At 42.6% G+C, this 24,262-nt stretch overlaps 1 protein-coding gene across 1 annotated transcript in view; it reads left to right on the forward strand.

Annotated features, from left to right (window-relative positions):
- LOC128684142 (ATP-dependent translocase ABCB1-like) overlaps window positions 1–24,262 on the forward strand; it is a 214,921-nt gene that overhangs the window by 33,129 nt on the left and 157,530 nt on the right. The window contains exons 2-5 of the mRNA XM_070089690.1: window positions 15,885–15,998; window positions 18,332–18,407; window positions 23,320–23,552; window positions 24,039–24,114. Coding sequence (XP_069945791.1) covers window positions 15,904–15,998; window positions 18,332–18,407; window positions 23,320–23,552; window positions 24,039–24,114 — 480 coding nt within the window. The 5' untranslated portion in view covers window positions 15,885–15,903. The remainder of the gene's footprint in view (window positions 1–15,884; window positions 15,999–18,331; window positions 18,408–23,319; window positions 23,553–24,038; window positions 24,115–24,262) is intronic.

Genomic DNA, 24,262 nt, shown 5'->3' on the forward strand with positions numbered 1-24,262 from the left:
TATTATTATTATTATTAGTGTACCAAATTCCTCAGCCAACGAAGTGGAGGAAAATACAATCGCTGAATCGATGATTTTAAATAATTTTAACACACACACACACACACATACACACACACACACACACACACACACACACACACACACACACACACACACACACACACACACACACACACACACACACACACACACACACACACAGAGCTCCAAAAAAGGGAGGAAGAGTGGGGAAGGAAGATAGTAGAGCTTGGTAAGAAAATGGAGGAGCGGATAGCTGAAGAGTGCAGGAAGTGGGAAGTACAGGTCTTAGCAGCAGAAGCTAGGATACAGTGCTTAGAAGAGAAACTGCAAAGCCTGAAACAGATTAGAGAGACAAATGACAATTCAGGTGTGACATCAGGAAATTCAAAGTCAGGCGCAGACAAGGGGATGGTAAGCAACAACGGAGACATGCCGAGCATGAAGGCCCTATCAGACCCACGTGGGGCCAGGGAAAAGACGACGAGCACACTAAGATCAAACGACAGGTCCGAAAACAATGAAGGTATGCTATATGCAGAGATTCTAACAGCCAACTGCAGTAGCAAGGGACAGCTGGTCAGGAAAGACAGTCCACTGAGAATAGAAGTTTCAGATATGACAGGGACTGAAGGCAAGAACATGTCAACGGAAGGAAATAAAATGCCTCAGAGGACGCAGATGGAGACTCAGTGGGAGGAGGAAAGGGCGAGGTCAGTTTTTGTGTATGGGCTCCAAGAAGCCAAGGGGGCCAACTTTGAAGAAATAAAACAGGAGGAGAAAAAAATGATTGAAGGCATCATGAAAACAATAGGGGAGGGCAATATGACCCAGGTGACAAACTTTCAGAGAATTGGGTGGTTTGCGAGTGGAAGGATACGGCCTGTCAGAGTAACTTTCAAGGAAGAAACAGTTCGAACCAGGATTCTGCAAGAGAAAGCAAGACTGAGGGACAAAGAGGGGTACCAGAGAGTATACCTCGACCGCAACAGAGCACAAGAAGAAAGGACTACACTGAAAGAGAGGGTACAGAGACGCAAGGAGGAACGAGAATCAATGAAAATGAGCAGGACCCAGACACAGGAGGAAGGGCAAACACACCCCACAGAATCTCCCACCAAAAGACTCCACCCGCGACATTCCCAACGCAACTGAGCAACCTATACTACAACCCACTCACTGTTCCCTCTGCCACCAATCCCCATATCACAAACCTCACCCCAACAGCTGTCCCTTATGGGCATTCTGACCCCACCCCCATCAACACAAACCCCACCTACACCACAGCCCCATATAGGCCCCCACCAAGGCTCTCGCTCCCCCAACCCCAATATTCTTGCATGAGCACAATGATAGAAAAGAAACTAAAGGTTTGGTACACAAACGCGGATGGAATAATGAATAAACATGAGGAGTGGAATGAAAGAATCAGTGAAAAATCCCCAGACATCATAGCAGTCACAGAAACAAAACTCGCTGAGACAATAACAGACACAATCTTCCCAACAGGATATCAGATCCTGAGGAAAGATAGAAGGAGTAGAGGGGGAGGAGGGGTTGCACTGCTTATAAAACACCGATGGGGATTTGAGGAAATGGAAGGCATGGACATGATTGGAGAAAGAGACTATATTGTAGGTACAATTCAGTCCGGAGAACATAAAGTAGTCATTGGAGTGATGTATAACCCACCACAGAACTGCAGGAGGCCAAGAGAGGAGTACGAAGTAAACAACAGGGTGATGGTGGACACACTGGTTGAGGTGGCAAGAAGAGCTCACTCGAGCAGAGCAAAGTTACTGGTAATGGGCGATTTCAACCACAGGGAGATCGACTGGGAAAACCTGGAGCCACATGGGGGTCCCGAAACATGGAGAGCCAAGATGATGGATGTGGTACTTGAAAACCTCATGCATCAACATGTCAGGGACACAACCAGAGAGAGAGGGGAGGATGAGCCAGCAAGACTGGATCTTGTGTTCACCCTGAGCAGTTCAGACATTGAGGACATCACTTATGAGAGGCCCCTTGGAGCTAGCGATCATGTGGTTCTGAGTTTTGACTATATAGTAGAGTTACAAGTGGAGAAGGTAACAGGAACTGAAGGGGAAAGGCCAAACTATAAAAGGGGGGACTACACAGGTATGAGAAACTTCCTGCAGGAGGTTCAGTGGGACAGAGAAATGGTAGGAAAATCAGTAAACGAGATGATGGAATATGTGGCAACAAAGTGCAAGGAGGCAGAGGAAAGTTTTGTTCCCAAGGGAAACGGAAATAATAGGAAGACCAAAACGAGTCCTTGGTTTACCCGAAGGTGTAGGGAGGCAAAAACTAAGTGCAACAGAGAATGGAAAAGGTACAGGAGGCATAGGACCCAGGAAAACAAGGAGATTAGTAGAAGAGCCAGAAACGAGTATGCTCAGATAAGGAGGGAGGCCCAGCGACAGTATGAAAACGACATAGCATCGAAAGTCAAATCTGACCCGAAACTGCTGTATAGCCACATTAGGAGGAAGACAACAGTCAAGGACCAGGTGATAAGGCTGAGGAAAGAAGGTGGAGAACTCACAAGAAACGATCAAGAGGTATGTGAGGAGCTCAACACGAGATTTAAGGAAGTATTTACAGTAGAGACTGGAAGGACTCTGGGGGGACAGACCAGATGGGGACACCAGCAAGGAATACACCAACAAGTGTTGGACGACATACATACAGATGAGGAGGAGGTGAAGAAACTGCTAAGGGACATCGATACCTCAAAGGCAATGGGACCAGACAACATCTCCCCGTGGGTCCTTAGAGAGGGAGCAGATATGTTGTGCGTGCCACTTACCACAATCTTCAACACATCCCTGGAAACTGGGCAACTACCTGAGGTATGGAAGACGGCAAATGTAGTTCCCATTTTTAAAAAAGGAGACAGAAAAGAGGCACTAAACTATAGACCTGTGTCATTGACGTGTATAGTATGCAAAATTATGGAGAAGATTATCAGGAGGAGAGTGGTGGAGCACCTGGAACGGAACAGGAGTATAAATGCCAACCAGCACGGATTCACGGAAGGCAAATACTGTGTCACAAACCTTCTGGAGTTTTATGATAAAATAACAGAAGTAAGACAAGAGAGAGAGGGGTGGGTTGATTGCATCTTCTTGGACTGCAAGAAGGCCTTTGACACAGTTCCCCACAAGAGATTAGTGCAGAAGCTAGAGCATCAGGCGCATATAACAGGAAGGGCACTGCAATGGATCAGAGAATACCTGACAGGGAGGCAACAACGAGTCATGGTACGTAATGATGTATCACAGTGGGCACCTGTGACGAGCGGGGTCCCACAGGGGTCGGTCCTAGGACCAGTGCTATTTTTGGTATATGTGAACGACATGACGGAAGGGTTAGACTCAGAAGTGTCCCTGTTTGCAGATGATGTGAAGTTAATGAGGAGAATTAAATCTGATGAGGACCAGGCAGGACTTCAAAGAGACCTGGACAGACTGGACACCTGGTCCAGCAAATGGCTTCTCGAATTTAATCCTGCAAAGTCATGAAGATGGGGGAGGGGCACAGAAGACCACAGACAGAGTATAGGCTAGGTGGCCAAAGACTGCAAACCTCACTCAAGGAGAAAGATCTTGGGGTGAGTATAACACCGAGCATGTCTCCGGAAGCACACATCAATCAGATAACTGCTGCAGCATATGGGCGCCTGGCAAACCTGAGAACAGCATTCCGATACCTTAGTAAGGAATCATTCAAGACACTGTACACCGTGTAAGTCAGGCCCATACTGGAGTATGCAGCACCTGTTTGGAACCCGCACTTGATAAAGCACGTCAAGAAACTAGAGAAAGTACAAAGGTTTGCGACAAGGTTAGTTCCAGAGCTAAGGGGAATGTCCTATGAGGAAAGATTAAGGGAAATCGGCCTGACCACACTGGAGGACAGGAGGGTCAGGGGAGACATGATAACGACATATAAAATACTGCGTGGAATAGACAAGGTGGACAAAGACAGGATGTTCCAGGGAGGGGACACAGAAACAAGAGGCCACAATTGGAAGTTGAAGACACAAATGAGTCAGAGAGATAGTAGGAAGTATTTCTTCAGTCATAGAGTTGTAAGGCAGTGGAATAGCCTAGAAAATGACGTAGTGGAGGCAGGAACCATACACAGTTTTAAGACGAGGTTTGATAAAGCTCATGGAGCGGGGAGAGAGAGGGCCTAGTAGCAACCGGTGAAGAGGCGGGGCCAGGAGCTAGGACTCGACCCCTGCAACCACAAATAGGTGAGTACAAATAGGTGAGTACACACACACACAAGGAGGAACGGGAGGCAAGGAAGGAAGGGAGCAGGGGAAATCAGGCCCAAGTGGAAGAACAAACACAACCCCCTCCAGTACCACCCACAGAAGGAACTCAACCATGGCAATCCCAAAACAATCAAACAACCTAACCCAAAACCCACTCACTGCACCCTCTGCCCTCATCCCCCTCAGCACAAACCCCACCCCCACTGAAACCCACAGTAACCCACACATCCCCCTCAGCACAAACCCCACCCCCACGGAAACCCTCAGTAACCCACACAATGTCCCCTCTCCCCCCATCCCCCTCACAACAACCCCCACCCCCACTGTAACCCCCATATGCCCTCTGCCCCCACACCACAGACCCTACCCCCACAGCAACCTCCTACAGACCCTCGCCAGGGCACCTGCTCCCCCTAACCCACCTTTCTCCCCCAGACCACAGTTATAGAAAAGAAGTTGAAGGTTTGGTACATGAACGCAAATGGAATGATGAATAAGTGTGAGGAGTGGCATGAAAGAATCAAGGAGATGTCCCCAGACATCATAGCGGTCATAGAAACAAAACTCACTGGGACAACAACAGATGCAATCTTCCCACCCGGATATCAGATCCTGAGGAAGGATAGAAGGAGCAGAGGGAGAGGAGGGGTTGCACTGCTAATTAAAACCGGTGGGGTTATCAAGAAATGGAAGGTATGGACGAGATTGGAGAAAGGGACTACATAGTAGGTATAGTTCAGTCAGGGGAGCATAAGGTAGTCATTGCAGTGATGTATAACCCACCACAGAACTGCAGGAGGCCAAGAGAGGAATATGATGAGTGCAACAGAGCAATGGTGGACACACTAGCTGAGGTGGCAAGAAGGGCTCACTCGAGTAGAGCGAAGTTACTGGTTATGGGCGACTTCAACCACAGGGAGATGGACTGGGAAAATCTGGAGCCACAGGGGAATCCCGAAACATGGAGAACCAAGATGATGGATGTGGTACTGGAAAACCTCATGCACCAACATGTCAGGGAAACTACCAGAGAAAGAGGGGAGGATGAACCAGCAAGACTGGACCTTGTGTTCACCCTGAGTAACTCAGACACTGAGGACATCACATATGAAAGGTCCCTTGGAGTTAGTGACCACGTGGTTCTGAGCTTTGAATACATCGTGGAGCTGCCAGTGGAGAGGGTAACAGGAGAAGAAAGTGAAAAGCCAAACTACAAAAGGGGGGACTACACAGGTATGAGGACCTTCCTGCAGGAGGTTCAGTGGGAATGAGAGTTTGCAGGAAAGTCAGTAAACGAAATGATGAACTACGTAACAACAAAATGCAAGGAGGCAGAGGAAAGGTTTGTTCCCAAGGGCAACAGAAATAATGGGAAGAACAGAACGAGCCCTTGGTTTACCCGAAGATGTAGGGAGACAAAAACTAAGTACTCTAGAGTATGGAAAAAGTACAGATGGCAAAGGACTCAGGAAAATAAAGAGATTAGTCGACGAGCCAGAAACGAATATGCACAGATAAGGGGGGAGGCCCAGCGACAGTACAAAAACGACATAGCATTGAAAGTCAAGTCTGACCCGAAACTGCTTTGCAGCCACTTCAGGAGGAAGACAACAGTCAAGGACCAGGTAATCAGTCTGAGTAAAAAAGGTGGGGAACTCACAAGAAATGACCAAGAAGTATGTAAGGAGCTCAACATGAGATTTCAGGAAGTATTTTCAGTGGAGGCTGAAGGGACACTGGGAAGACAAAACGGTGGGGTACACCAACAAGGGATATACCAACAAGTGTTGGATGAATTACACACAACTGAGGAGGTGAAGAAGCTTCTAAGTGACCTTGATCCCTCAAAGGTGGTGGGACAGGACATCTCTCCGTGGGTCCGTAGAGAGGGAGCAGAGACACTGTGTGTGCCACTAACCTCAGTAAGGAATCATTCAAGACTTTATACACTGTGTACGTCAGGCCCATACTGGAGTACGCAGCACCAGTTTGGAACCCACACCTGGTCAAACACGTCAAGAAATTAGAGAAAGTGCAAAGGTTTGCAACATGGCTGGTTCCAGAGCTAAGTGGTATGTCCTACGAAGAAAGTTAAGGGAAATCGGTCTGACGACAGTGGAGGACAGGAGGGTCAGGGGAGACATGATAACGACATACAAAATACTGCGTAGAATAGACAGAGTGGACAGATATAGGATGTTCCAGAGATGGGACACAGAAACACACAATTGGAAGCTGAAGACTCAGACGAGTCAAAGGAATGTTAGGAAGTATTTCTTCAGTCACAGAGTTGTTAGGAAGTGGAATAGTCTGTCAAGCGATGTAGTGGAAGCAGGAACCATACATAGTTTTAACCCGAGGTATGATAATGCTCATGGAGCAGGGAGAGGGGGGACCCAGTAGCGGTCAGTAAAGAGGCGGGGCCAGGAGCTGAGTCTCGACCCTTGCAACCACAATTAGGTGAGAACAATTAGGTGAGTACACAAACACACACACACACACACACACACACACACTAGGGACAGCGAGCAGGCTAGTCACGCCGTCGGTGCTCCGAGGATTTAAGTGTTTTTGAGGGCTAGAAGTGTTCTGCAAGGGTTGCTAAGTGTGTCAGGGTAGTCAACAATCCTAGAAGTGTTTTTTTTTAATTGCCTGAGCTACACAAGTGTGGGGAGAGCCACAATTTTGAAAGTGATCTGGAAAATAAAAGCGTTGTGGCGCAGGCTAGTGTGAAGGCGGCGTTGCCAAGTGTCACCCAAGATTTTAATAAAGTGAAACAATAGTGTGACCAGTGAAAGAAATACAGTGAATAGGGTACATTATTAACGAGAAGAAATTGAGGTGGATCTACGCCAGGACGTACATCGAGCTGGATCTACTCCAGGACGTCACATCGACCTGGACAATCTACACTGCTACAGCTGCACTACAATACTGTATCACCTATGAGTGGTTGTTTGGGTGTGGGGTCCAGGTTCCAATTTAACCGCCAAGCTGAATGTGAATGGTCTAACTCTCATAGCACGATAAAGAATAGGCACTCAAGTATTCAATAAGGTTTAGCAAATGGTAATCCATTGAACAAGGCGATTAAGTCACTATAAGCAGGTGATATAGGCAACACTGCAAGGGAGTCAGGTCACATAGGTTGTGGACACAAGGACAACTGAGAATCTACATTACACTCCAAGCACAAGCCACCTACTTTTCAGACACATAATAATCCCACACATAATTCGACACATAATTACACACACACACACACACACACACACACACACACACACACACACACACACACCCATATACACCCCCCACACACACACACACACACACATACACACACCCACATACACACACACACACACACACACACACACACACACACACACACACACACACACACACACACACACACGCACACACACACTGTAAGTGCGGTAAATCCCAGGAGGTTGGTCAGGTCACAAGAAGGTGTGGGCAGCCAAGGACCACTGAGACTTACCTTAAAGCACAAGCCACCTACCTTTCAGTACATAATAAACCCACACATAATTCCACACACAATTACACACAAAATTACACTCACACACACACACACACACACACACACACACACACACACACACACACACACACACACACACACACACACACACACACACACACACACACACACACATATCCAGACACACACACACTCCCCCCTCACCACCGACATCTCACTACTTCCCCTGATCCATCACCTCCCTCGATCACCCTCCCCTCCCCCATTCACCCCAAACCCTCCCCACCCCTCCCCACTCAGCTCCCAAATAGCCACAGTTCCTCCACTACTTCCCCCCCCCCACACTCTGACACACACACTACTAACCTAACATACAGAACTACATAGGTTTCCCACTCTGAGGCAATCAGGATAAAACAAAAATGGGTTGCCAGAGAGCAACAAGAAAAACCAAGGGACAGGAGGAGGAAAATGCAAAGGAAGATTGGGCAGCAGAGCTCATAAAAAGGGATCATGAATGGGAAAAGAAACTAGAAGAACTTAGCATGAGAATGGAAGAGAGGATAGATATGGAAAGCAGGAAGTGGGAGGTGCATGTCAAAACAGCAGAAGCTAGGATACAGAGTTTAGAAGAGGAACTGAAAAATCTGAAACAGCATAAAGAACTAAAGAACATTTTGGGATTGACATCAGAGACTGCTACCTCAGCCACAAATAAGGGGACTGTAGGGAAAGAAGGGGCACAACTGCATGGAGATGCTCTATCAGAGGAGACTGTAGCAAATGAAAGAGCTAAGCTTTATGTGGAGGCCCTAACAGACAACAACAGAGCCCAAGGAAAGCCGAGAAGGGAAAATGACAGGCCACTGAGCCCAAGTACATTAGCCAGTGAAACTGATGAAAGGAAAGCTGCAGTGGAGGAAACCAAATTAAATGAGGGGATACACAGGGATATGCAGTGGGAGAATGAAAGGGTGAGGTCAGTCTTTGTGTATGGGCTCCAGGAAGTCGAAGGGGAAACATATGAAGCAAGAAAACAAGGGGAAAAAAAAGCAATTGAAAGCATCATGAAAGCAATAGGAGAAGACGATATGACCCAGCTGGAAAATTTTCGGAGAATAGGGGGGTTTGTAAAAAAAAGAACCCGGCCAGTGAGAGTGACCTTCAAGGCAGAAGCAACTCGGACCAGGATACTGCAGGAGAAAGCACGATTAAGGGACATGACGGCATACAGGAGGGTGTATCTCGACCGCGACAGAACACAAGAAGAAAGGAAGAAACTGAGAGAGATGGTACAAAGGCGAAAGGAGGAAAGAGAGGGGATGGAGAAGACAGACAGGAGATCCCAGACCCAGGAAGAAGATCTAATACAGCCTCCCTCACAACTTTCTATAGAAGCCTCCCAACCAGGTCAACCCCAGTGCAACCAAACACTCTAAATCAAAACACCCATGCCACATCCAATGCCCCCACCCACTACATTACAAACTTCACCCCCACAGCAACAACCCATAGTTCCTTACCAGGTCTCCCACTTCCCCAACCCCAATATACTTCCCAGACTACAGTCTTAGAAAAGAAGTTGAAGGTGTGGTATACAAATGCAGATGGAATAACAAACAAGTATGAGGAGTGGCACGAAAGAATCAAAGAGACATCCCCAGACATAATAGCACTCACAGAAACAAAACTCACCAGAATAATAACAGATTCAATCTTTCCATCCGGATATCAAATCTTCAGGAAAGACAGAGGGAGGAGAGGGGGAGGAGGAGTTGCACTGCTCATTAAAAACCAGTGGGGTTTTGAGAAAATGGAAGGAATGGATGGCATGGGCGAAAGGGACTACTTAGTAGGAACAATCCAGTCTGAGGGACATAAGGTGATAATTGCAGTAATGTACAACCCACCACAGAACTGCAGGAGGCCAAGAGAAGAATACGATGAGAGCAACAGAGCAATGATCAACACACTAGCCGAGGTGGCCAGGAGAGCACACATGGGGGGAGCAAAGTTACTAGTTATGGGTGATTTCAATCACAAGGAGATTGACTGGGAAAACCTGGAGCCCCATGGGGGTCCCGAAACATGGAGAGCCAAGATGATGGATGTGGTACTGGAGAACCTCATGCATCAACATGTTAGAGACACTACCAGAGAGAGAGGAGAGGATGAACCAGCAAGGTTGGACCTTGTATTCACCATGAGTAGTTCGGACATCGAGGGTATCATGTATGAAAGGCCCCTGGGAGCTAGTGATCATGTGGTTCTGTGCTTCGACTACATAGTTGAGCTCCAAGTGGAGAGAGTAGCAGGAATAGGCTGGGAAAAACCAAACTACAAAAGGGGGAACTACTCAGGCATGAGGAACTTCCTTCAAGACATTCAGTGGGAGAGGGAACTGACAGGAAAACCAGTACAAGAAATGATGGACTATGTAGCAACAAAATGCAAGGAGGCAGAGGAGAGGTTTGTTCCCAAGGGAAACAGAAATAATGGGAAGAACAGAACGAGTCCTTGGTTCACCCAAAGGTGTAGGGAGGCAAAAACTAGGTGTAATAGAGAATGGAAAAGGTACAGAAGACAGAGAACTCAGGAAAATAAAGAAATCAGCCGAAGAGCCAGAAACGAATATGCACAGATAAGAAGGGAGGCTCAGAGACAATATGAAAATGACATAGCATCAAAAGTAAAGACTGACCCGAAGCTGTTGTACAGCCACATCAGGAGGAAAACAACAGTCAAGGACCAGGTAATCAGACTGAGGAAGGGTGATGGGGAATTCACAAGAAACGACCGAGAGGTATGTCAGGAGCTCAACACAAGATTTAAAGAGGTATTTACAGTGGAAACCAGTAGGACTCCAAGAAATCAGAACAGGGGGGCACACCAGCAAGTGCTGGATGAGGTACATATAACCAAGGAGGAGGTGAAGAAGCTGCTATGCGAACTTGACACCTCAAAGGCGGTGGGACCAGACAACATCTCTCCATGGGTCCTTAAAGAGGGAGCAGAGATATTGTGTGAGCCATTAACAAAGATCTTCAACACATCATTTGAAACTGGGCAACTCCCTGAGGTATGGAAAATGGCAAATGTAGTCCCAATTTTTAAAAAGGGAGACAGACATGAGGCACTAAACTACAGACCTGTATCTCTAACGTGTATAGTATGCAAGGTCATGGAGAAGATCATCAGGAGGAGAGTGGTGGGGCACCTGGAAAGAAACAAGTGTATAATTGACAACCAGCACGGTTTCAGGGAAGGAAAATCCTGTGTCACAAACCTACTAGAGTTTTATGACAAGGTGACAGAAGTAAGACAAGAGAGAGAGGGGTGGATCGACTGCGTATTTTTGGACTGCAAGAAGGCTTTCGACACAGTTCCTCACAAGAGGTTACTGCAAAAGCTAGAGGACCAGGCACACATAACAGGAAAGGCACTGCAATGGATCAGAGAATATCTGACAGGGAGGAAACAACGAGTCATGGTACGCGACGAGGTGTCAGAGTGGGCGCCTGTGACAAGCGGGGTTCCACAGGGGTCAGTCCTAGGACCTGTGCTGTTCTTGGTATACGTGAACGACATAACGGAAGGGATAGACTCAGAAGTGTCCTTGTTTGCAGACGATGTGAAGTTAATGAGAAGAATCGAATCGGACGAGGATCAGGCAGGACTACAAAGAGATCTGGACAGGCTACAAGCCTGGTCCAGCAACTGGCTCCTAGAATTTAACCCTGCCAAATGCAAAGTCATGAAGATTGGGGAAGGGCAAAGAAGACCGCAGACACAATATAGTTTAGATGGCCAAAGACTGCAAACCTCACTAAAGGAAAAAGATCTGGGGGTGAGTATAACACCGAGCATATCTCCTGAGGCGCACATCAATCAGATAACTGCTGCAGCATACGGGCGCCTGGCAAACCTACGGATAGCGTTCCGATACCTCAGTAAGGATTCGTTTAAGACTCTGTACACCATCTACGTCAGGCCCATACTGGAGTATGCAGCACCAGTTTGGAATCCACACCTAGTCAAGCACGTCAAGAAATTAGAGAAAGTGCAAAGGTTTGCAACAAGACTAGTCCCAGAGCTACGGGGATTGTCCTATGAAGAAAGGTTGAGGGAAATCGGCCTGACGACACTGGAGGCCAGGAGGGTCAGGGGAGACATGATAACGACATATAAAATACTGCGCGGAATAGACGAGGTGGACAAAGACGGGATGTTCCAGAGATGGGACACAGACACAAGAGGTCACAATTGGAAGTTGAAGACTCAGATGAATCAAAGGGATGTTAGGAAGTATTTCTTCAGTCATAGAGTAGTCAGGCCATGGAATAGCCTAGAAAGTGATGTGGTGGAGGCAGGAACCATACATAGTTTTAAGGCGAGGTATGATAGAGCTCATGGGGCAGGGAGAGAGAGGACCTAGTAGCAATCAGCGAAGAGGCGGGGCCAGGAGCTGTGACTCGACCCCTGCAACCACAAACAAATAGGTGAGTACACACACACACACACACACACACACACACACACACACACACACACACACAGGGATGTTAGGAAGTATTTCTTCAGCCACAGAGTAGTCAGTAAGTGGAATAGTTTGGGAAGCGATGTAGTGGAGGCAGGATCCATACATAGCTTTAAGCAGAGGCATGATAAAGCTCACGGCTCAGGGAGAGTGACCTAGTAGCGGTCAGTGAAGAGGCGGGGCCAGGAGCTCGGACTCGACCCCCGCAACCTCAACTAGGTGAGTACAACTAGGTGAGTACACACTGGGCCACGAGTTGTGAGTCGACCCTGAAACCACAACTAGGTGAGTACACACAAGCTTACGTACATGATTGCACTGAACCTATGTATAGAGTAATCCAAGACCAAAGACGAGAAGAACTGAGACTCGGTATGTGGAGAAAATTGGCTGAGAAGTGGAAAAGCTTGGAGGAAATTATGAAACTATGTAAAAAAAACTCCTGCAGACTTGGTAATAAGCATTAGTATGGATGGAGAAATAGCTCAAAGACCTACAGGAAATGACAGAGTTGATGGTAGAAACACTCTCCGAAGACTAAAATGTAAAGGAAGTGATAAGAGAAAAAGCAAGGGAACCAGACAAGACAATTTGGGGAGAGTAAAAGGAGGGAGTCCACTGTTGATCAGTGAACTTAAGAGGGCTGATTGGTTGGGAATAAAGAAGTGAGAAGATGAATATTAGCTTATATCAATCACAGACTGTATAGGAGGAGAAAATGAGATAGAAATGAGGGTGAATTTTGAGATGATTGAGATGTTCTCATGGGACAAGAAACGCTGGATCAATCTAGCTTTCTGGTCACATATAGTCCGAAACATGATCATAAGACAGAATGCGTTTTTAATGAGGAAACATATCACTGTTAATCCTTGTGATTTCCAGAAGGAAATTCGGAATTGGCAAGTGTAACGAGTGCGGTTTCACAAGGGTCGGTGCTGGAACCGGTACTATTTCTTATGTTCTAGTAAGTAATCGTCTTGATGGAAGAAACTGAGTCAGAGAAGACCTAGTTCGCGGATGATGTTAAACTAATGAGAATACAAACAGGAGAGGACCAGGAAAAACAACACATGACCAAAGACGACATGCGGATTGGTCTGACAAGTGGCTATTAGAATTTAACTCCAGCAAACGCGAAGTTATGAAAATTACGAAATGGCAAAGCACTGAAACTATGTATAACCACAGGGGAAAGAAAGGCTGCAAATCTCTCTCTAGAAGGAAGACCAACAATGAGTATCATACAAAATATATCACCTTGGTGCAGAGAATATCACCTAGGTGCAGATCATCCGAATCATTTTTGCATCAACCGTGCCTTTTGTAAAACTATGATTAGCTTTCAAAAGTTTAAGAAAGGAGTCATTTATGGCATTGTAAGTGACATAAGACAGGCTTATGTTGGAGTATCCAGCACCACCATGGAACCCATATCTGATTAAGCATACCATACCACGGGCGGGATTTGAACTCGCGGTCAGAGAGTCTCAAAACTCCAGACCGTTGGGTTAGCCACTGGACCAGCTAGCCACAATAAGATTCATCCAACTAGGTATATTTCTACACCATAGGAAGATTAGCATAGGCACCACTGTGACCACAAATGCAAGTTTTTACAGACGAATCTCCAGCTAGCGTGGCCGTGACGAACTCTAGCTCAAGTCCCTCAAAACCGTTAACATGACTCACGAAATCGTAATGACACGATTGCAAACAAACCATACCACGGGCGGGATTTGAACCCGCGGGCAGAGAGTCGCAAAACTCCAGACCGTCGCGTTAGCCACTCTCTGACCGCGGGTTCAAATCCCGCCCGTGGTATGGTTTGTTTGCAACCGTGTCATTACGATTTCGTGAGTCTGATTAAGCATATTAGGGAACTCGAATAAGTACATACGTTCGTACCAAGACTTGTTTCAGAATTAAGATGTAAGTTATGAGGTGAGTGTTATGGAGCTAAACCTCATGACATTAGTGAGCAGAAAGACATGACGACGACGTACAGAGTACAGAGGAATTGTTACCATGGACACGGACAGACTTTGAGTGACAGGAAACAAGAACAGGAGAGCACAGCTGGAAGAAAAAATCACAGATGAGTCACAGGGTTCTTGGGAAATATGTCTTCAGCCTCAGAGCGGCCAGAGAGACGACACAGTAGTGGCCAGAGGAGAGGCGTGACCAGGCACTGGCTCGACCCCCACAACCACATATAGGTTAGTAAAAAAGAGGAACAAAAACAAACACACGTTTGGACCCTGGACCTGGAGCTCAACCATTGCAAACTCAACTTAGTAACTAAGTATACACACATGAATCGACTTATGAATAACTGTAGAGCAACAATACAATGACAAAATACACCATTAAAGAGCAGCATCGCTTACGTCATGGTAATACAATCATCACCATGGCAACCTACACGCTAAGTGTGAAACAAACAAACCAATAAAAAAAACATGCCATGCGGAACTCCAACTTCTTTTTATAATCTACAAGTGAATCATTCGTGATTTCAAAACCATACAAGAAAAAAAAATTTGTGACGAGATGAAGCGAGGTGATCGAGTGATATAGATACCGTGAACTAGTGTCAATAGGGAATATTAAATTAGAGCGATCAAACACAGTGAAAGAGAGAGAGAGAGACAGCGTGGAAAACTTATTGATTGGCATTATATATTCTTATGTACTCAGGAGCGAGCATGCGTAGCGGGTGTGACCCTCACAAGGTCTTCCATGAAGTCGACTTACGTAGTACCACTCCTACTGTACCCGGTGTAAATAACATGTGTAGTGGGTGGGTACCGTAGTAAAAGGCAATGAGACAGCAGTCCTTGCCAAGAACTGGGACTAGTATGGTAGTGCCAGGGGGTAAGAATGGTAGCAAAACAAGTGATAATGTAGTAGTGACTTATTGAGTGTGATATGAATGGGAAGGAGCGTCCTCTCACTGGCTACCAATAATCCTGATGTCTCCGGCATCCTGTCAGTTAATAATGTTAATGTTTACTTTCTCCTTCATTATTTCTTCACTCTTCCATGTGTTCTTCATTTCTCACAAAGTTTCTTATTTTACAAAAAATACTTATTCTTCCATTAGTTTTTTAACGTTCAAAACCGAATTATTATTATTATTATTATTATTATTATTATTATTATTATTATTATTATTATTATTATTATTATTATTATATAGCTAATGTTCATCATCATTATCAACTTCTGTATTATAATTACTTTCGTAATAATTAATCAATTATTATTCCTTACAATTATCACAATAAATTAGTAAACAATTTACATTCTTCATATAAATATCGTTATTAACCTAAGAATTACTATTGCTTGTATAGCCATTATCACTGATAGCCTAATTATAATTCGTTGTAAATCTCATTATTTTTATATTAGCATTGGTTATTTTATTAATTAAACAAAATCATGCATATAATTACCACTGTTTTATAAAAAATCATTACCTTCACCAATCTTTCACATTCTAGGTATGAGAGAAGAAAAAAGATGGGCACTGTTGAGAATGGTGGCAATCTAAGAAGCAAGATCCAATTTCGTGGTATTGGAAGACACACCAAAGTACACATCCGACCCTTTAACGGGTGAGTACCTAAGACATGAGAAACTCATCAAAATATACATCCGACCATTTAACGGGTACCTTAGATAGATGAGATACTCATCACAGTATTCATTTAACTCAGTGACACTGATGGCACTGATGGCTTTATTACCATAAAGAACAGTGCAGTATGCAATTAACATAGGATTAACTGACAAGCGAAATAACCTTCTTTATAGAAAGCCCCTTGTTATGCTAATCATTTCCTCAGTCAAGGTGTATACCTAAAAAATTTCCCTCGTGTTTTCTTTCTATATGTGATATATTTATGTTTATATTTAAATGGATAGTTTTAGTTTTATTCCCGAATAACATGACGAAATTCTTATCAATACTGAGTGTACAGTTCGTTAGCTGCCATCCAGGTAGAACGCTTCATGAGCTCCTTGTTGACTGTGTATTTGAGGACAACGGGATATGCATGGCATTTTACAAATGATCTGTCATCTGCAAACAAGACTGGCTTAAGTTCCTGGGATGAATTTGGAAGGTCACTGATATATATGAGGAATAATAGTGGAGCAAGGACGCTTCCCTGAGGCACCCGTGTTGAGAGTTTGTGCTAATGAGGTGGCATCATCAGTTGTTACTCTCTGACGTCTATCAGTAAGGTAGAACTTTTTGTAAGAGAGAACATGCCATCTGATTTCATAATGTTCTAGTTTCAACAGCAAGATATTGTGATCTACAGAATAAAAGACTTTCTTAGATCAATAAATAGGCCAATTGGATATTCATTATTTTCTGGAGATGAACACACAGTCTAGTATCTTTACGATAACATAATTAGTATCTTTCCCGAACTTAAACCATAGTGGCGAGGGTTAGGAATGTAATGTTTAGTAGTAATAAATGTTTATAATTATCTTTTCAAAGATTTTAGACAATACTGACAAGTTAGAGATTGGGCTATAGCTCTTGATTTCAGGCTGTGTCTACTCCTTTGTGAATTGGGGTAATATGTACTAACGTAAGTATACTAGGGGAATGCATTTGTTGCAAGAGATATATGAAGCAGAGTTACAATAACAGGTGAAGGCTCTGGTGGTATACTCGCAATATTACCTGCCTTGTTTTTATTGCATTTATTATTGAAATTACCTCTGCAGAACTTGTTGGGGACATCAGCGGGAAACTTGATAAATGTTACTAAGATGATCCCTAACCCGATCAGTGTAGTTGGTTGCAAGTACTTTCACATGAGCTGTGCAATGTTGCAAAGACAATAACAGGAGAAGTAGAGTAAGTTTTCATAGTATGGTAGTGTGGAGACACCAGCCAGTCTCTGTCTGAGAGAGGTAAGCGGGATGCCAATCACACACCGGTCCCACACACCCCCCACACCCCGCCCCATATGGGGTCAGGTGCAGTAGGTCTCACAGTTTGCAGATAGCATGAGGAAAAATGCTAGAAGATAGCTAAAAGCCAACCCTAAGCTTCTAACCGCTGGGAACAGGACGAGTGACGTAAAATGTTACATTAATGTATTCCTGCTGAGTCACTGAGGTTGTCCGGAAGAAATTGTTTTATTAACTCATTTGATACTATGGAAGATGACAGGAAAGCTGGTAGGGCAATCTGGGAGAATTTGTGCACTCCCGTCCCCCCAAGCCTGAGTGAAAGTATGGCTTGCAAACACTGTCCATCTTCGAAAGAAAGATTCAATACACTCTCTATCATGGTCTTAAGGAGAGAGTCATATTCCTTGAGTTTCGGACTGCTGAAGGCTTGGGATCATCTCAGGAAGTAGGCAAGTTTTGGGATTGACAGGCACCTGGTGAGTAGGTAAAAGGCATCATGTGTATCAATGAGTTTCATCCTGCTTTCCAACGTCCTGAGGTCTGAGATTTTCTTTTTTAGGATTACATCGATGGCACTGGGCCCAAGAGGAGCACCAAGAAGAGTACTGTTGGCTGGATCAATGGCTCGTGCTCCTTTTAAAACAGCACTAATATTCTGGATCGTCTGTCGATTGATAGAAACTATTTCACATTTGGTGGGGTTTAAAGATAGGCCCAGTCTCTCTCTCATGTCTGTAATTTTTCTGACGTCCTCTAGGAGAGATTCTGTAGTGCCAGCTAGGGTACCATCATCCAAGAACCAGATATTGAGCTCGCTGTTGCACACCCTCACACGAGTCAATTTCATGATCCCCAAACAATACTTTAGAAGTCACACTATAACACTATATATATATATATATATATATATATATATATATATATATATATATATATATATATATATATATATATATATATATATATATATATATATGCATATATATCACGTCACATATTTTTCTGTATACAGACATGAGCTAGTGGAGAGAGAATTTGAGGAAGAGGAGAATGTGGAGAAGCCTAAACCTGTTCCAGTCTTTCAGCTGGTGAGTCACGAACTACTAACAGTGTGTTGGTCTTTTTGACAGTATAATGATATTACCGTTTTAAAAACATGATTTTTTTTAAATAAAAAAAGATGCATATTCAAATAATTTTATTTGAAATATATTATTGATATAATAATCAAATTATTAATAATAATAAAGCGAATTATGTAATAATAAAAATAATAATAATAATAATAATAATAATAATAATAATAATAATAATAATAATAAAAGAAGTTACTAGGGCATAGAAATTATAAATGTATTAAAAAATATTATCAGTAATCTTGCAATTTTTTGGCAATTCAGAAATAGTATTAGAAGTTCCAAACAAATTATTATTCATAAAAATAACAATATTTATAATACTACTACTTCCACTACTACTAATAGTACTACTACTACTATTACTTCCACAACTACTACTACTACTATTACTTCCACAACTACTACTACTACTATTACTTCCACAACTACTACTACTTCCATTACTAGTGGTACTACTATTACTTCCATAACTACTACTTCCACTACTACTATTAGTACTACTACTATTAACACTACTATTACTACTACTACTACTACTACTATTACCACCACCACTACTACTACATCTACTACTACTACCACTACGACTACTGCTACTGCTTTCCTTCACTAATACTAATGCCACCACTACTATTACCACTACTACTGTTACTAATGCTTTTAAGTCTTTTACTACCTCTATTTCTACTACTTCTACTCAATAATAATAATAATAATAATAATAATAATAATAATAATATATCAATGGTCAACCAAAAAAAGAATAGCTGCCAAAGATAATGGAAGATATTTAGGGTATTTTGGAGTTAAGTTCGAAAATGTCAATAGGTTTTTCAAATTGGCTCTAGTTTGTGAGATATTGTATACCTACTCTCATTTAACAGGGAACTTAGCCATAACGCGTGTACGTGTACGTGTACGTGTACGTGTACGTATATGTGTACGTGTACGTGTACGTGTACGTATATGTGTGCGTGTACGTGTACGTGTACGTGTACGTGTACGTGTACGTATATGTGTACGTGTACGTGTACGTGTACGTATATGTGTACGTGTACGTGTACGTGTACGTATATGTGTACGTGTACGTGTACGTATATGTGTACGTGTATGTGTAGGGGCAGTTTGTATGTACAGATAGTTTCAGTAAAGATTAGAATTTTATTTTTAAATGATTTAATATTTAACGAAAGGAGAGATGCATCAACAACGATCACGTGACAATACTGTCACCTTTATTTTGTTATTTTTTCCAGATAAATATGAATTATTCACTAAGAGTCTGCTTAAACGATCCCAATTCATTTTACTACATTTGTGGTGAATACTCTTTGCCAAAACAAAGAAAAAACATCACAGATTTTTGTAAAACAAGCTTATCTTGCTTATTTAGGAGTGGCGCTTGGAGAACAAAACAAGTCTTGGGGTCCATATATATTGTTTGCAAAGCCTGTGTAGAATGCTTACGACAGTGGAAATCAAGACAAAGGAAGAGATTAAACTTCATTGTGCCTATGGTGTAGGGAGAGGCAAAAAAAAAAAAAAACACTATGATTGTTGTTTCTTTATTGTGAATGTGAAAGGTTTCAATCGATACAAGAAAGTCAAGTTGGAATATTCTGATTTGGAGTCAGAAAGGAGACCTGTGCCACACAGCGAAGACGTTCCCATACCAGTGTTTACAACACTGCCTGACAACACTGCCTGATCTTCCATTGTCAGATGTTGAAGAAACTCAGGGTTTAGGATGTAACACAGGTGATAGCAGTGGAAGTGAATATGAAGCATTTCAACACAGCAGTAGTGTTCCCAAGAAGAGCTCAATGATCTGATACAGGACCTCAGTCTATCAGAGCAAGAATCTGAACTTTTTACATCCAGACTAAAAGAAAAGAACTGTCTACAAGAAGAAGTTAAAAATAACAGCTTATCGGACAAGAGAGGTTGAACTTATATTCTTCTTCGAATGGAACTTGAATATAGACCAGGAGATTGGCGGTTGTTTATACACAGCTTCATTAGAAGCTTAAAATGTGCCTTATTACACAACAGTAATTAATATGCATCTCTTCCAGTTACTCACTTAACAAAATTGTGCTGATGACCACCACAGAAGAAAATCTTACATAAAACGTTTTCACGTGCAGTAATTAGAGGTTTCTGAATTATCTTACTATGTTAATTATCTTACTATGTTAATTATCTTACTATGTTAATTATCTTACTATGTTAATTATCTTACTATGTTAATCATTTATTATATAGAATGAAGTGCGAGAATGTATTACATATTTTGACTTTTGCATGATCTAAAAAATTATTTCAATGCGATTTGTAAGTTAGCCCCACTTGATCAATATATTCTTCACATCTTTTATGTTTTTCAATGAGATATCAAATTTATAAAAAACTAGAGCCAATCAAGCAAAACCGATGACATATTAGGAATCAGCCTCAGAAACTTAGCCTAAAATCGGTGTAATACTATTGGCTAGAAAGAGTTAGGATCCAGTAAATACTAATATAATCACTCAACAAATATTGCTTGTATAATTACGACGACTTTTAGTAACATTCTAAATGTCACGTCCACAGCAACACCTGTACAAAAAAAAAGACTATTAAAGTTACTAAAAAACAAAAATAAATTATTATCATTATTATTATTATTATTATTATTATTATTATTATTATTATTATTATTTATATTACTACTATGTTTATTTTTACTCTCACTTTTATTATTGTTGTTGATATTGTTGGTGTTGTTATTGTTGTTGGAGGCAAGAGTTAAACACAAAAGAATCGTGTAACACCTGGGAAATGGCAGGCACTCAGGTTTGATCCCTTCATGACCCCTTCACCTGAATAAACCCACATATATGCAATAAAAAAAGATGTTTGATGCATATTGCAACGTCTCGCACCTCACTGAAGAAACATGAATTTCTTATCTATACCTTTTGCTTAACTCCAGTTCTACGCTATGGGTGCTATATGCAAGATCGACATAGGTCTACATAGGCATAGAAATATGACGAGCATTCAAAGGCCTCCGAGAGCATTCGGGACAAAAAAAAATGCGATTCTTGCAATTTTAATGCGTATTTTGGGGCCGATTCTCAGCTATTGCTCTGGAAGGTTGTTTGTACTGATAGATGACAAGGAGAAAGGGCTAACAGGGTCCTTATTTCCATCGTCTAGATCACCGCTATTTTCAATTCAAATCAACCCATTTCTAATTCAAAATGGAAGCTAAAACCTGTATTGTGTCTGTCATCCTTCCCTCTCTCCATAAATCGCGTCCCAGAGCTTCTCTTATCCCCCAGGAACACTCGTTTACGACGTTTCCACCTAATTCTCGTCCTTAATTTTGAGAACAACTATTCTGGGCAGACCCTATAGTTGTAGCCATCCCAATTAAAAGCCGATATAATACAATACTAATACAATATCCCTTAAATTAAAGGTAGCTGACATTTTTTGCTAAACGACCAAAAAATATATCTCTCTTATTCAGAAAACTATATATACACAGTAGAGAAAAACCGAAAACGTCAAAAATTATTCCCGATGAAAATTTTGTGTTGACCAATGTTATCTAAGTTTTGTGGTTTATGTCATTATTGTAACTATGTGGGTTTATTTGTTCTCTTATTGTGTGTATGTGGTTTTTTGTGCCATTATTATATCTGAGGGCTTGTTTGTGCTATTATTGTATCTATGCGGGCTTGTTTGTACCAATATTGTATCTATGTGGGCTTGTTTGTGCCAGTATTGTATCTATGTGGGTTTGTGCCAGTATTGTATCTGTGTAGGCTTGTTTGTGCCAGTATTGTATCTATGTGGATTTGTTTGTGCCAGTATTGTATCTATGTGGGCTTGTTTGTGCCAGTATTTTATCTATGTGGGCTTGTTTGTGCCAGTATTGTATCTATGTGGGCTTATTTGTGCCAGTTTTGTATCTATGTGGGCTTGTTTGTGCCAGTATTTTATCTATGTGGGCTTGTTTGTGTCAGTATTGTATCTATGTGGGCTTGTTTGTGTCAGTATTGTATCTATGTGGGCTTGTTTGTGCCAGTATTGTATCTATGTGGGCTTGTTTGTGCCAGTATTGTATATATGTGGGCTTGTTTGTGTCAGTATTGTATCTATCTGGGCTTGTTTGTTCCAGGATTGTATCTATGTGGGCTTGTTTGTGCCAGTATTGTATCTATGTGGGCTTGTTTGTGCCAGTATTGTATATAGGTGGGCTTGTTTGTGTCAGTATTGTATCTATGTGGGCTTGTTTGTTCCAGGATTGTATCTATGTGGGCTTGTTTGTGCCAGTATTGTATCTATGTGGGCTTGTTTGTGCCAGTATTATATCTGTGTGTTTGTCCGTGTCAGTATTGTATAAATGTTTCATTAATAGCTGTGTCCCGGCCTCCCGGTTGCTGGCCTGATCGACCAGGCTGTTAATACCAGTTACTGAGTGCATATACTATCAATAAAATTTGTGTGCAGTTATGTGCGTTCATAGAATCACATGAGTTTACAGGTGTTTATGTACACATTAACAGTAGTTCTTAGGTGTGAATGTAGGCAGATTAACAGTTATATACAGTTGAATATGTGCACATATTAACAGCATTAACAACCGTGTATAGTTGTGTTTACACGCATATGTGTCAACACACCTATCATCTGCGTACAGCTCTGCGTGTGTACAAGTTACAACTGTGCATAGGTGAGTATGTACACACAGTTCCAGCTGCGTACAACTCTGAATGTGCTTTCGTTATAAATATGTGTAACGGAGTATGTACACACATTAAAAGTTGCACATTTACAAGTATATCATCCTCCCACATGTTGGCAGTTCAGGTACAGTACCTCTGGAGAGCGCTGGTTGATGGTGGCTGGTGTAGCAGCAGCAGCCGTGGCAGGAGTGTGTCTACCTGGACTCTTCGTGCTTTTCGGCAACGTCACCGATGCCTTTGTCTACGACAAGCTCCTGAACACTCTCGACAGTGACAACGACACACACCTGCTGAATCTCCGGCAGGAAGCAGTGCATAAGTACCCATCATACGCCAACCTAACCACAGAACAGTGAGTTTCTGGTGATGGTGATGGTGATAGGCTGCTGGTCGTTTATGTTCATTAGTAGGGTTGTTGGTGTTGGTATGGGATTGTGTCGGCTGGTGTTGCTATTTGTGATTGGTTTTCCTTCATGATATTTACTAATTTGCGTCGACTGGCGGTGACTAGTGTCGATTTGTAATGATGGACGTGAACCTGTGACAGGCTTTGGTTGAAAGTTATTAGTACATCGTATCGGTGGTACATCGTATCGGTGATTTACCCACTTTTAGCTGATGATTGTACCAACACAAAATATATTCAATATAAAGATCAGTTTCGGTACCCATCCTTCACACACCTGCAGGAAAATACCTGAGAGGCAATTTTCTGTAGGTAGCTGCTGGTTCCCCCGCTAGTGCTAGGCAGGTCAGAACACTTATACAATCTGTAACTCACCTGTAAGGAAAAGACAAGTAGGAGAACAGACTTTTATTGGGACAACTTTTTACTCAGTGTAGATCGAAGCTATAACTTGACAAATTCCTACTCTGAGCATAAACGTTATGCAAGTAAAAGGCTGTTCTGCAGCGTGAGTCTTTTCTTTACTATTTTCAACAGTCTGCCATTTGGACTCAACTCATCCTTGGTCTGCTGAATGAGGTACAACTATTGTACATGTCTGTGGTTCAATGCTTATGTTAATTCCTTCAAATCCTGGAATATCTTTAGGATACTTC

This window comes from Cherax quadricarinatus, chromosome 2 (assembly GCF_038502225.1).
Source record: "Cherax quadricarinatus isolate ZL_2023a chromosome 2, ASM3850222v1, whole genome shotgun sequence".
NCBI lineage: Eukaryota > Metazoa > Arthropoda > Malacostraca > Decapoda > Parastacidae > Cherax > Cherax quadricarinatus.